At 42.8% G+C, this 13,508-nt stretch overlaps 1 protein-coding gene across 1 annotated transcript in view; it reads right to left on the bottom strand.

Annotated features, from left to right (window-relative positions):
- Positions 1 to 13,508, bottom strand: part of LOC132984435 (xylosyltransferase 1-like) — a 79,152-nt gene that overhangs the window by 28,756 nt on the left and 36,888 nt on the right. The window contains exons 2-4 of the mRNA XM_061051274.1: positions 7,947 to 8,520; positions 3,370 to 3,542; positions 2,986 to 3,188 (exon numbers count right to left, since the gene is read on the bottom strand). Coding sequence (XP_060907257.1) covers positions 2,986 to 3,188; positions 3,370 to 3,542; positions 7,947 to 8,520 — 950 coding nt within the window. The remainder of the gene's footprint in view (positions 1 to 2,985; positions 3,189 to 3,369; positions 3,543 to 7,946; positions 8,521 to 13,508) is intronic.

The raw sequence follows: 13,508 nt of genomic DNA, 5'->3' as shown, positions 1-13,508 counted from the left end.
CGTGTAACTCATCCTCTGGCCTCTGTGGACACACACACACACACACACACACACACACACACACACACACACACACACACACACACACACACACACACACACACACACACACACACACACACACACACACACACCACAGTATATCTCCCCCTGGAAACACAGCCCCTCTGCTGGTGTGAGGGGCTCTGGGTTTGCCTTTGAGAGCCATCCATGCGGCAGGACAGACATTATCAGGGAATTAGAGGGGAAATAATGCTTGTCTCCAGTCCCACTGATAACAACAGCAGTGGTCAGGGCAGATCAGGGCAGGGGGGCCCCCGCCCCCTTTCCTGCCGGCCCTGAGCTGTGTGGTTGCAGCAGAATAAAACTATTACCATTTGGGGAGTCTGCAACCAAAATACTGTTTTCACACATGCCCTGCTGACAGGCTGCCCCTGCATGAAGTTGCTTATTTACTTATTTAAGCATTAAGGTTTCCCTGGGGGCAACACATCAACAAAAAAAAATCATAAAAAATATGACATTATAAAGATGAGTCTGACATAATGACAACTGTTATCTTAAATCAATGTTTGTTATTACTTATTCACAGAATCAACCAACTAATGAAGAAGAACTACAGATGAGTAGAAAAGAGCAGAAACAGCTTCATTACATTCGCTGTGTGAAATGAAAGTTTTACTAGGGGGCTGGCAGGAAAAAGTTGGGGTGAAGAATTTGGCAATTTGCAGCTCCCCTTGAATATTTGGGAAATTTTCAGATGTTTAATTAGCATGTGTGAAAGCAACAATTAACTGCTTTTGAATTTTCCAAAACATACTGGGATGTTCAAGCTGCAAATGTCCCTGGGTAATGCATCTTTCTTCTATTTTCAAAATACAGCATTAGATGTACTTTAAGAAAATACTGTCAAAGGTATCACAATATGTATTTCAGCTGAACAAATGTAGTAAAACGTGTTGAAATATTGAATCATGGATTGAAATTAACTGACAAAGAATTTGGCAGAGTTATCACAGTTACCATAAAGCAAATGTTTTTACAATTGTGGTCGATTTTAAAAGCAAAGATATGGAGAGACATGATATTGTTCAGTATGGCCAAAACTTGTAACTTTTATATTCTAGTCTCTCCTTTAAGGAATTTATTGTGCTGCACATAAATCTTTACATGAAAAAGATGTGTAAAAACTAAAAAAAGACAATTGAAAGACATTCTAATAACTAACTATAACATTTATAATAAAAATAAATGATAAAACATAGCTCCCCTAAGCTATACAGCTATCCAAAAAGCAGTTCTGTTGAAACAGAGTGACAGCCTTGCACATTGTTGTGTTTGCAATCTTGCCGAAAAGGAATCTGCTTATTGAAACACTTTTTAGATGCAATAGTAAGTGAGTAATGATAGTATCATGCTGAGATGCTTGTTTCATCAGGAAAATGTCTCCGTCCCTCTAATCCCATTCAGAAAGAAATCAGTATCTCAGTGAAAAAGCAGCTGAATCAGTGTCACTGTCCTGCTTGAGGACACATAAGTGGCACATATGCTCTCTTAGCCACTTATGTGCCCTGCCACTAAAAGGACCCAATCTGCAAATTCAAGACGTAAATATGCAGTGCTCAGACTTAGTCGAATCCAGTTCAATTTCCATATTTCCATATTGCATGGATCCAAAACATGCAGTTCCCTCTTGTTCCCCTTCCCTAACTGCTTATTCTCGCTCCCTCGCCTCTCCCTGTCATATCTGCCTCTCGGCTTCCTCTTTCGCTCCATCAATCGTTTCGTTTCCCAACAGATGGGGCTTAAAACCTCTACTGTCAGCCCTTTTCTGACACAACATCTCCCTCATGCAAATGAGGAGGCAAGAAAAAATCCGGAAGAAAACAGTGCCTCATGGTTCAAGAATCCCAAATACCTTTAATCACCACAGAGAGACACACAGAAAGACAGACGATCACACAAGGTAAATATGCACACGTGTACACCGACAGGTGCTGAAACACACTGAACTATGCAGACAGCGAGACATAAACTCAGATGTGCACACACTAGTGCACATGCATACACAGACAAACAGGCACGGACAATCATGTCAGCAGCATTCATCGATATGCTGGAAAAATCTAAACACAACAAGACTGAAGTTGTCTACGAACCATAAACACTAACACCCCCCCCCCCCCCCCCCCCCCCCCCGCGCATCTTGTCTCCAGCTGTTAGACATCAGACCCAGCTTCCTTTTACCCAGTGGCCATTACAGCTTGTCTAAATTCAACGGGTGGACATCTGGCTGCATAGAAGAGATAACTCTCTCCTTAATAGGAGGACTTTAATTGGCTGCTGCAGAGCTACATCAAAAACCCAGCAGACCCTGAACTCCCAAAAGGACTATAAACTCAGAAAAAAAAGGAGAAGTCAAAGAATTTCTCCTCCAATCTCTTATTTCCATGACCTCACATCCAGTCGACGTAGACTTTGCTGCTTTAATTACCCTTTACAGCTTTTTTAAAGAGCTTTCCAGTGGAAATACAACTTTTGGACTGTACAGTACACAGCAAGCCGGGTAAGTCAATAGGTATTGACCTTGGGCAATTAAATAGTAATCAGTTCACCATGTAACCCATTCAATGGAGTGCAAGCGAGGAAGCAGGGCCTTGGAAGAGAATGTGTTAACGAACGGTGTTTGAGAAAAGCAGAGATTCTGCCTCATTGATCTGTTTGCTTTGGAGTGACTCTTATTTAAAAGCTCAGAGTTAACCACAGGAGCCCTGACCGGTGTGTATTGAATTTCTCCCATATTGGCTTAGAGCGTTCTGCTACTGTTGTGCCCTGGTGACTGCCTTTGTCACCTATATTAGTTGCTTGGCCCTCAACCTCCCTTCATTTCCTTACAGGACAATTAATTACCTGCCTGCCTGCCCCCCAGGAATCCCCCACCATCCTTCACTTCAGTCCACTATCTGAGAGATCCATCTTTGTTACCTGATGGGGTAGTCGGCAGCACTGAGGTTGATAAAGAAATCCCAGCTCCAGTCCCTCATGGTCAGCAGGTCAGCCATGCTGCGGAGATACATGGTCAGCAGACTGGCACCGCCCCAGATGGTGGCCATGCGCCAAGGTGTCACCCTCACATTGGGATACTGGGCAGCCAAGGCATGCACCTGTCTGTGCAGGTAGTTTGAGCGCTGAGATATAAAGAATAAACACACACACATACTTACATTGTGTTTGTTCTAAAGAAATTACATTTTTACAAGTTAATGTAAAATAGGGACACTTGTTGACATTCTAACCAACCATCATTTATAAAAACAACAGATTAATAGGCAAGACTGTTTTCACATTACAGGTACATCTGTGGCTCACCTGATCGACATGGATGTAGTAGAAGTGTGACGTGTGGTAGATGGCTTTGAAGAGGCGGTGAAACTGGCGAGAGGCTCGTCCATGGACCACCAGTACAAACGCTATCCTTACTGGTCTTAATGGAAAGCTCTCAGCAGAGTCCTCATCCCACTGAACGTTAGCGTTGGCCTTACCTTGGAGGCACAATGAAAGCAATATGTAAATGAATGTAATCATACCATTAAGTACAAATTATGTTTCTCATTTAATTCACACAATACTGCACGGATACATTTTCAGTAACATAATCAGGGGTTGTTTGCTTGATTGATTACCAAATTAAACCTGTTGTTTATTTGATCATCCATGAGAGGCAACAATAGCGCTGGTAGTTATTATATGATTTGGAGCACATACGATATGTTGGAGGGACCTGGAAAGCAATTGCAAAAGCATAATGAATGAAGTTATAAAAGGTAGGCTCTTTAATGTTATTCTTTTAAACCGAAATAGGTTTATGAGGTTGCTAGGCAACATAGAAATAGGCAGTTAGAGTGGTATGATTACTGAATCAGCTGCTTTGCCAGAAGCGAACAGTCAGTGCTCGTTTGACATTGTCTCTCAATTTTACATGATTATGCACAATAAACAAGCCGTGCTACATATGAGATAAATATTTAAAAAAGGTTGCATAACAAAAGTCATACAGCCCTGATAAAGAAAACATGAACATGAAACCACTCATCTATTTTCACATGTGATTAAGTTGAAATTTTGACAGATTTTACCACTGTAACTACTAATTATGAGGGATTCCTCTGGGTCTTTCAGGGTGGAGCACGGTTTAAAGATGTGCTTTTATTCCTCGCCCAGGAAACACTCTGACAAATAGCATGCAGGCTAACACAACAGGCTTACACAACCCTGGTCCCTGCCTCCAAAGCCACTATCAAATTAAACAATTCCAACAATCCTTGGAGACCCATTAGGAATTCCATATATCTCCATTGTGTGGTTTTGTACCACCCTTAACCGCTGGAAAAACAAGCACTTGCACTTCAAGCTTTTGTCGAAGCAGTTCTGTGCCACCGTGTCCCCCAACATCATTCCAGACATTGTTTGTTTTTAAATCTTCAGTTATTGCAGCGAATGTGCACACACAGCTTATGAGACATGTTTGTTCCCAGAACGTGCCGTAAGGAGATTAATGACTTTAATTTGGGACTTCAGTTCCCAAGAGTCCGTTTTGTGCTGAGGAAGAAGATGAAGCTGAGGGGATTCTGAGGCAGAGAATGTTTACTCCCCTGAGGTAACGTTTCCTCAAAAAAAGCCCCTCCCAACTCCTCTCCCTGTCTGGCCCTCGGGTCCTGTAATTACTCTAAATTTTAGGGCGAGTTTCCAACATGTCTTCTCTTTATGAGTTGACAGGACGACTGAGAAGGTCTTCTCCCTCTTGTTAAAGTAATCTCATTCATTCAAATACAAGGGCAGGTGTCCAACACAGCTTTGTTCAAAAGTTGACCACAAAGTTGGGTTAATGACACGCTCCCTTGGCCACTATTGGCCCCAATTGGCCGTGGCTCTTGTCAGTCACTTACTTATTTCTGGCTTCTCTCTCTTTGCTTGAGTGTGTGTGGGTGGGTGCGTGTTTGAGTGTGTGACGGCTCAGGGGGGGAATCTGCTGTGGGCCGTATCAGATTGAACGGTAATTGGTGGCCAGCTAAGAAGGTTCACTGGTTTGCTTTGCGCACGGATAATTGGCCAGTCTCTCCACAAAGCACTTTGAGAGTGTGAGCTATGCTAGCTAGCTGAACTAATGAGCACTGCTGTGTGTGTGTGAGAACTTAAATTTTACTGTCAGGTTTGTCCAACATGTGTGTTTATCTGCAGAAGAGCATTAAATGTTTTTTTTTTTTCCACACTGAGTGTGCACTTGAAGAGACTTCAGGCTTATTCTGAAAAAACAAACAAAAAAAAACAGAAGCCCTTCACTTGAACTCATCACTCTTCATCATCCTTCCAATCGCCATCAATCTTTGAAACGGCCTCTCCCTCATCTGCTATCACCCCACTCTGTTCTTCCATCATCTTGTGTAACTTCAGGCTCCTACCCACCTTACATCTTAACTGCTCTTATAAGAGGTTAGAACAAGAGCTGAGCTATATCCCAAAGGGTTTGTATCAAATTGCATTTTAACATGTCTCTGGGATGGTGTTTGCCCCTAGCAACTAAATATATAGCCTGGTTTGGAAACATCGTTACTGTCTATGGATTTTCTATAGGCCTACACAATGATACATTGAAATTACTTTTCAAAACCTGCAATATAACTTGTTGGGCAAACACAACCATGAACACAACACATTTTCAACTTTAAATGATGATGATAGGGCAACACTCATAGCTAACAATTCCCTATTGACACCCAGTAGATACAAAACAACAATAGCTTTCCTCTAGAGATAGCTACAATAACAACTTCATGCTAAGCAAGCTAACATGTTGCAGTCAAAGACAGCATGCTTCCAAACCCACTAAGTGACAGCCAAACAATCATTCTGAATTAACTCGCCTTAGAAAGGTCCAGAACATACACCCCTGTCCACAACACAAGCTTACATCATCAGCAGAAAGCTTAAAATTATTATCCAGCTAAGTGGAATATGTAGTGCATTAAAGCTAAATGCTTTATTGCATTTACCTGTTGGTTTGTCCCTAATGGCAATCTGTTGATTAAAGTCCACTAAATATTCATTGTTATAAATAAATTACTATAACAGCATTGTTTATGACAGAAAGTTTTTTTTCACCATTTCTTTTCACTTTAATTCCATTAAAGTTACTGTAGTTGCCCCAATTCACTCACTGCCAACTAGAAGTCATGCTGGATCAATGCAGCCGTCATATCATGACAAGCTGAGTTAGCATATGCCAGTGACTGAATGCTGCTACTGTATTCAATGATGCTAATACCAGAGCTAACACTTATTGCCAATCCACCCAAGGCCTCAAGGGCAGAATGCCGATCAAATCAAATTGGACAATTTTGTGCTAACAAGGTTAGGACTTGAATTTGGATGGGTTACAGAAGACAGAAAGGAAAAGAGAGAGAGAGGGAGAGGGAGGGAGAGAAAGAGAATACATTGGCAGGCAGCAGGCAGGCAGACGGAGAGTAAGAACGAAAAGTGATTTAATTTAGCTGTTGTGTTGTTACAGCCCAGCCACCAGGGGAAAGCCCTTTTCATTTCTTTGTCTCCTTTGATCAAACTGTCGGTTTGAGTGGGATGGTGAGTTGCTGTGTTAGATGACAGGAGCTTAGGCACAGACAAACGATACTCCTGCACTTGGGAAGGGGAAAATACAAAAGATGCTAAGTCACGGTGCCTCCTTGAGTTCTCATAACATGAGCGAGGGCCAGGAAGGTATCTGACTGGAACAGGCGGGATGTATTATAGCTTTCTCCTCCTCTCCTGCTGTCCACGCTGCATTCAGTCCACTCCCATGTGTATAAATGCTACTGTGTGTATGTGCTGTTCCTTCAACATGGTTGCTGATGCATGCGGCTCGCTTATGGTGGCATCCGCAGCAGATTATGTTTACAGAATTCACAACCAGACTCCAGATGTCCATACATTTTTAGTGAAGAAAAGCCTCAGAGTGAGTGTTTGTGTGCGAGGGTGTTTGGCAAAAATAAAGAAGAACCTGTGTTCTGTGGCCACCTTGACAAAACAAATGAAAAATTGGAAACCAATTTGGAGTGAATAGAAGTAGAATCCCCATTTCTCCAGCAATTTACACCACCAATTCTATTCTCCTGGAATAATCAACTCAAGCTAAAATGGCCGATTGACTTCTTGATTCTGCATCTATTTGGGCTTCTTAATGTCATTTGAAAACATGGTTGAAAGAGTACTGCAGCAAGAAGCTCTTGAGAGTGGCGTCTGTTTTTACTGCTGTCATTTGACTGCTGCATTTGGAGTATTTATTTATCCCAATATAACCCACATTTCTCTGAGTGAATGCATACAGTGTTTGGCAAGCAAGGATGTGAATAAACATAAAATGTTTCTCAGTGTTAATGCATTTTAAATAGTCTTCCGTTACAAACATTTAGCTTTGGATAATGCACATCCGATTTATGTTTCTCTTTTCAGTAAATTTTTCACAGCTTATGAGGTTTTCAGGGTCCAATTAGAAAATGTGATGCAATGTGTTTCTGTGCACCAACCCATCTTATCCAAGGGCTGAATGGACAGGACTATGGTATGTGAGTATTATGTGCGTGTTTTATGCTGTTAATAAATTGTGAATTTCTTATTGTATTTGTAGATACCCAACTTCATCTACGATTGTTTGCTTATTTACTTTAAACGAAAAATGTCATAGTCAAAACCTTAAAGGTTCCTATGTAGAATCAAACATGGTACAATACATTGTTTTACATAGTGCAACCATTGAAAGTAAACAACCCTATGGTAAGTATCAACCCATTGTGTATGACAGAATACAAAGTGACTGCACTGACTTTCCAAACATAACCATTTCTATTAACTTTAATCTAGTAATCAATCTTTAATCACAGTGCTTAATGACTCACCCTCAATTGGGCAGTAGCGAGTGACCTTCTCAGGCATTAACTGCCCCTCCTTGTGTCTGCAGTACACCTCAGCAATCTGTTGTCGACACTCTTTGCTCTTGGCTCTGGATAGAGCTGAGATGGCTTCCTTTCCACTGATCTCACACTTGGGCGGCTGGTCGTAGGTCACCTCCAGTGGTGCTGCCGTCGCCTGCCTCCTGTGTGGGTGTTGATGTCTGTGCTGTGACTGCGCCTGCTGGACCTGTGAGGCACGGTAGGGCTGCGGTGACACTCCCGCCACACTCTGCACAACCGGGTAGGAGGCATTGTTGCCGACCACCAGCGACTGGTGGCCCACAGGCAGGACTTCGTTGGAGCTGCGGCTCCCCTTCCAGGCCTGCTGCTGTGCGTGCGCCTTCTCCTGCAGGTGTTCCCGCTGCTGTTTGCTGCTGGTGGCTCCTACAGACTGCCGGTGCGGCTGTGAGCGTGCACCAAAGTTACTATTGTCTATGTTCTCAAAGTCTTTTGGTACAGAGTTCTCATTGTTGCTGTCCACTCTACTTTTCTCCTTCGGGCGGTGCGAGTAATATCCATCCTGGAACAGAAGAGACAAGAGAAGCATTGGGTAAATAATGGGTAGCGTGAAAAGAGGGATGGAGGACATAAACAAGAAAACAAGATCAGAATTGAGTAAGCATGGTGCATATCAAATGTCGGATTAACAATCAATGTGTCATGAATGAGTGGGCAGGGCTGCATTAAACCGTGAGGCGTGAAATAAAATAGCGAGGTATTGAGTAAGTGTGGCTACAAGGTGTAAACTAACTGTGGAGGTGATGCAGGGCTGCAGGCTCTGCGGCTCCGTGCCGTCATCAGATTAGCCCTGGTTTCAATTAGATTCTCCCTCAAATGGACCCAGCACCCCGTAAACAGATTACCAAGGAGGGATAAAGGGCCAGAATATGACTGTGAGATAGGGTGGCTGTTTGTGTTTGTGTGTATGTGCAGGGGAGCCACATGAGAATGTGAAGAAATTGTAGTGGTGTGGTGTGACTGGGAAGGCTGCACTTGACAACGCAGTGTGTCTGTATATGTGAGATAGTGTGTGTGTGTGAATGTCTGAATATACAATTTCCGTATCTTTCCAGGAGAATAGGCTAAAAGCGAAGGAGGGGCACAGGGGAGAGGAGAAGGCAGAAAAAGGGCAATGAGTGAAAGTAGGGAGTGCGAGGCGATGGAGCGCTGACACGAGGCATGAGCGCTGCTTCCAGGAAGCCACTGAAATGTACAGCGATGCATCAAACGGAAAACTTAAGAAATCAGCTGGACTTCCACACCACTGTTGCACACCTTGCTAGACATACAAGAGATGATGGGGGAAAAGTGAGGGGTACGGAACGACAAACTGCAGCTGAGAAAAGATAGTTTCTAAGTACACAGGTCCCTGATGTGTTTCACCATTTACAAGACACGGAAAAGAGGAGAGAAAGGGGGAGCTAAGTGCCATAAGACGTAGGTGAGTCAGAATGGAAGCAGGTAGGTGAGAGAAAAAGAAAGAAGCAAGTTTGATGCTATTGTGAGGCATCCAAAAAGCATTGAAATGTCTTTCAGCCCTAAAGCAAAGGCCTGTTATCAGCCCATCAACTGTTCCTCTCTGCAAACACCTTGTAGTAGCACAATTACAAAGGTGGCTGCATGACACACTTTCACATTCAGGGAGACAGAAAGTGGGATGATAGTAGAGAAGTGAAACAAGAAACCAGATAAAAACAAGGGGGGGATAATATTCTCATTGTCAACTCCTTTAAGCTGCTTCCTTGGCAGAGGTTTGATTCTCACAGGCCTACCTCTAAGCTTCTGCCTCTCCTTTACACACGTGTTTCTCTCCATGTATGTCTGACTCCTCTTAAATCTTTGCCTTTTCCCCTCTTTTTTTCCCTTCACAATGCTCTTCACACGTCCTGATGTCACCCCTACTGTATGCCCTCATCTCTCATCACTTCTGCTCCTCACCTCGCTCCCCTTCTCCCATCATCTTCTCCCCATTTCACGTCTCTCACACCTCCTTTTCTCCTTCACCTTTATTCTCGGCTTCATCCCTGCCTCGGTGTGTCATAACCTCTCCCTTCCCCTCCCCTCCCCTCCTTGTCTCTCTCTACTTTCTTTACCCTGCCAGTTTCAACAGACCGTATTGTCTGAATGGCAGAACCTGCTAATCCTGCGTGTAACAGCTGCTTAGGCCAGTGATCACCTAAAAAGAAATCCCTACTTGCTGAGTTTCAAAGGGAATGCTTTAGGAGGCTAATCCATGCAGTGCAAGTCACTGGATGTTTGCAGAGGTAAAATGAGGCTGTGTGCATTCATGATTTGTGTCTACAGTGCAAGCTCCGAGCTGATTTTTTTTACTTAAACAGCGCCAGTGGAGAAGACACAGCATGTGTTTCCTCTGGATAGAGAGGGATACTTTAACTTAAGACCAAAAGTGAGACACAAGAAGAAAAAGAAGAAAGGGGACAAAGTAAAATTGGACAAGAGAGCCAATATTTAATGTATCAAAAACTATTTTAGCTATCAAAAATGAGCCCCTATATTTTATTTTCACTGATTTCACACCGTCCAGAGTATAGAAATCTACGAAAAAAGTATTCTAAGCCCTTCTTTACAAAAATAGCCTCTTCCGCACAGCCCAGACAAGGCTTACCTGAGACATGTCTGGCTGAAAAGCAAACAGCAGATAAATGTAGGGATGCAACAAGGGATTATTTTTGGATTCATCTATACCCTGAGTAAGATTTTAAAACTTTATAAAAAAATCTCAATTTTGAATTTATTTCTGTAATTTACAGTGGAGGCATAACCTGCATTAAATATATAAAGCCTCAGTTAAAGTAAAAAAAAAAAGGATTATTGAGAAAATATCTTACATTTTAGGTTATTAGAAGAGTAGCCTGATACAACACGTTTTGTATGCTTCATCGTTCATGCCAACAGCTTGAGGAGAAGATCAATCATGATGATGTTGGAGTCAACACATGATAAGCCTGGCATAAAGAGTACAGAAAGAAAGGAACAGCCAGCCCTGCCAGCATACTCTACTACTATAAAGACAGAGTTCCAGGGTTTCTGAAGAAGCGTTTTGAAGCCCAGCCATGGTGGTCGCAATAATGCTATCTCAACCTAACTTTAGCTGTCACTCATTTCAGGGGTAGCATCCTTCGTAGCCAGTGTGGACCCCTCAGGAGGCTTAATGGAGACGTTCTGGTGCAAAGAGGACCCGCACTTTGCATCACCAGCTGCCCCTGTTTTAACCTTTTTGTTTTTAAGCACCTACCCTCTCATGTAATAACCTCAATAGCTACACTGGAGCTAGCTAACATTACTGACATAATGCTACTTAAACCTTTAATTTAAAACATCGTTTGAAGTTTCATGTCCCTTTCGTGTTTTTTTCTACATTAGTATTGGTAGCAGGTGAGTAGAAACCAAATTCAGAAATTAATTTCTTGGCTGATTCAGAGTCTGCAAGTGCAGTTGGCCTGGATGCACTGGATGGGTCCTTCATTGACAAGGTAAAGAAGGATGCATTTGTTGGACGCATTTGAGGGAACCATTGCAATGGGACATCCCTCGATGAGCTGCTGTGACTTAATACATCTTCAAATGTGCCCTCTGAAGGACACAACCCTCTCAATTTGGACATAGCCCCTAGATCATCTAGAACAAACAGCTGTTACATGCAGACCTGCCAGTCAATTTATCACACCTATCATTATGCAAATGTGTGCATAATTCTTAGCCTTAATATAATCCAGGCTGGTAGTTATAAAAATACTCACCCAAGCACAGTTTTACCAATAAAGAAATGAGCTATTCATACCAAAGCAATTTGTTGAACCAGGCTGTAAACATGTTTAATTCTGCTGAAGACACAAGCATTTTAATATTGGACTTAAGGGGGTATTGCTTGGCTGTTGGAGACCTCCTAAAGTGGACACTGAGGGAACTGCAGTTATTTTCCTCTTTTCCATTGGCTTCATTTTTCAACACTGGTGGTTGCTGCTTGCTCTAAACTCATAGATTTTATTCTTTGTGTAAACTTTGCATAAAGTGTAGCATAAAACAAACTGCTGTTTTTGCCAGACATTTCTTGTTAACAACCAGCAGAGAGACTTCAGGAAGTTACAGATGTCAGTCAAGCCAAGTTAATCCACCAGCTGGTGGCTGAACCTTTTTCTTCACACAGACGTGAGAGTGGTAGTAATCTTCTGGCAGCTTTCCTAAATGTCCTCCCATTCCTTTAAGCTTCAGGTGAAATTAGTACACAGTGCCAGCACATTACACACAGGCTAATAACTGAGCTGACCATTTAAATGAACTGATAATGAAGGGACATTGATTTATCTATGGTGACTGGATGTAATTATTCAAAACAGTAATGCGGAGGAAAAAAAAGAAAGGAAAGAAGATTTTTTCAGGTTGGGAAAAGTAACATCAAACGATTTTCTAGATATTTTGACCAACTTAACTGACTAATCAAGTAATCATCAAAGCATGACTTTGCTGTGTACCACACTACTTTCCATTCATCACAGCTCAATATAATTGTTTTACTTCAGTTAAATTAAGCATCACAAAGATGTAGATTTGTTGCAAATAAATGAACCCTGATAAGACTCAGATGCAGTCCGATGCAATGAGTGCTCTTTGTAAACTGGCATAAAGGAGATTCCTGTGGATAAATAAATAAATAATCTTCACACAGTGTTCCCTTCTCCCTCCTCTCCCTCTCCCCCCTGAGAGCAAAGGACTCCAGTAGCTGTGTTGCTCTTTAATCTCAGGGCCCGAGCTTGAAGCAGGAAGTGGTGGGGCACAGAATTAATCGTAGCATTGGAGATAGGAGCTGCATTGGGCTGCAGATGGGGCTGGGAGCTGGGGGCAGCTATCGATTGTTACACTGGGATATGTTTTCTACTACCTGGGAGTGTCGGGGAGGCCCAGCCAGGATTGCCTGGCATGCGGTGTGCTGGTTCGGCACACTCACACAAATACACACACATACACACAAATGGCCCTCCCGGAGCTCTGCTGAGAAGTGAGGAAAAAACAAGGGGGTAACCGTTCAAATCATCCATCACTGGTAGGTACATTTAGAGAGCGAGGCCTGTGGGGCTTGGAGTTTAAGCATCCCCCCGAGAATGGTTTAGTCCATTTCTCAATACAGAGCTGGCCTTTTTCCACTTTCCCCCATTTCCTCTGCCACACGGGGAAATATTTCACCTGTCCTTTTTTTCTCTCTTTCTCTCTCTTCCTTTCTCTTCATTCTACACAATCTCCTGTGCAGCGGAGAGAAAAAAAAAGCACATATCTCTCTCTCAGCACCTGTCCAGCATCACCACTCTCTCCTCCTCCTCCCTTGGCCTGCATATCATCCCTCGCTCTAGGAAGGAAAGCAGTTCATCTGCTCCGCCCCCCTCCCCTCCTTCCTAATGCCATCATTTACTGGTGCAGTCCCATGGTAGATGTGAAGGAGAGCCAGGTAGCAGCACATATCAGTTTCACCCCACCCCCTCAGTCAACTTCTTT

The sequence above is a fragment of the Labrus mixtus genome, chromosome 2 (genome assembly GCF_963584025.1).
Source record: "Labrus mixtus chromosome 2, fLabMix1.1, whole genome shotgun sequence".
Taxonomy (NCBI): domain Eukaryota; kingdom Metazoa; phylum Chordata; class Actinopteri; order Labriformes; family Labridae; genus Labrus; species Labrus mixtus.
Note: the sequence above shows the minus strand (reverse complement) of the source record. Positions and strands in the feature narration are given on the sequence as shown.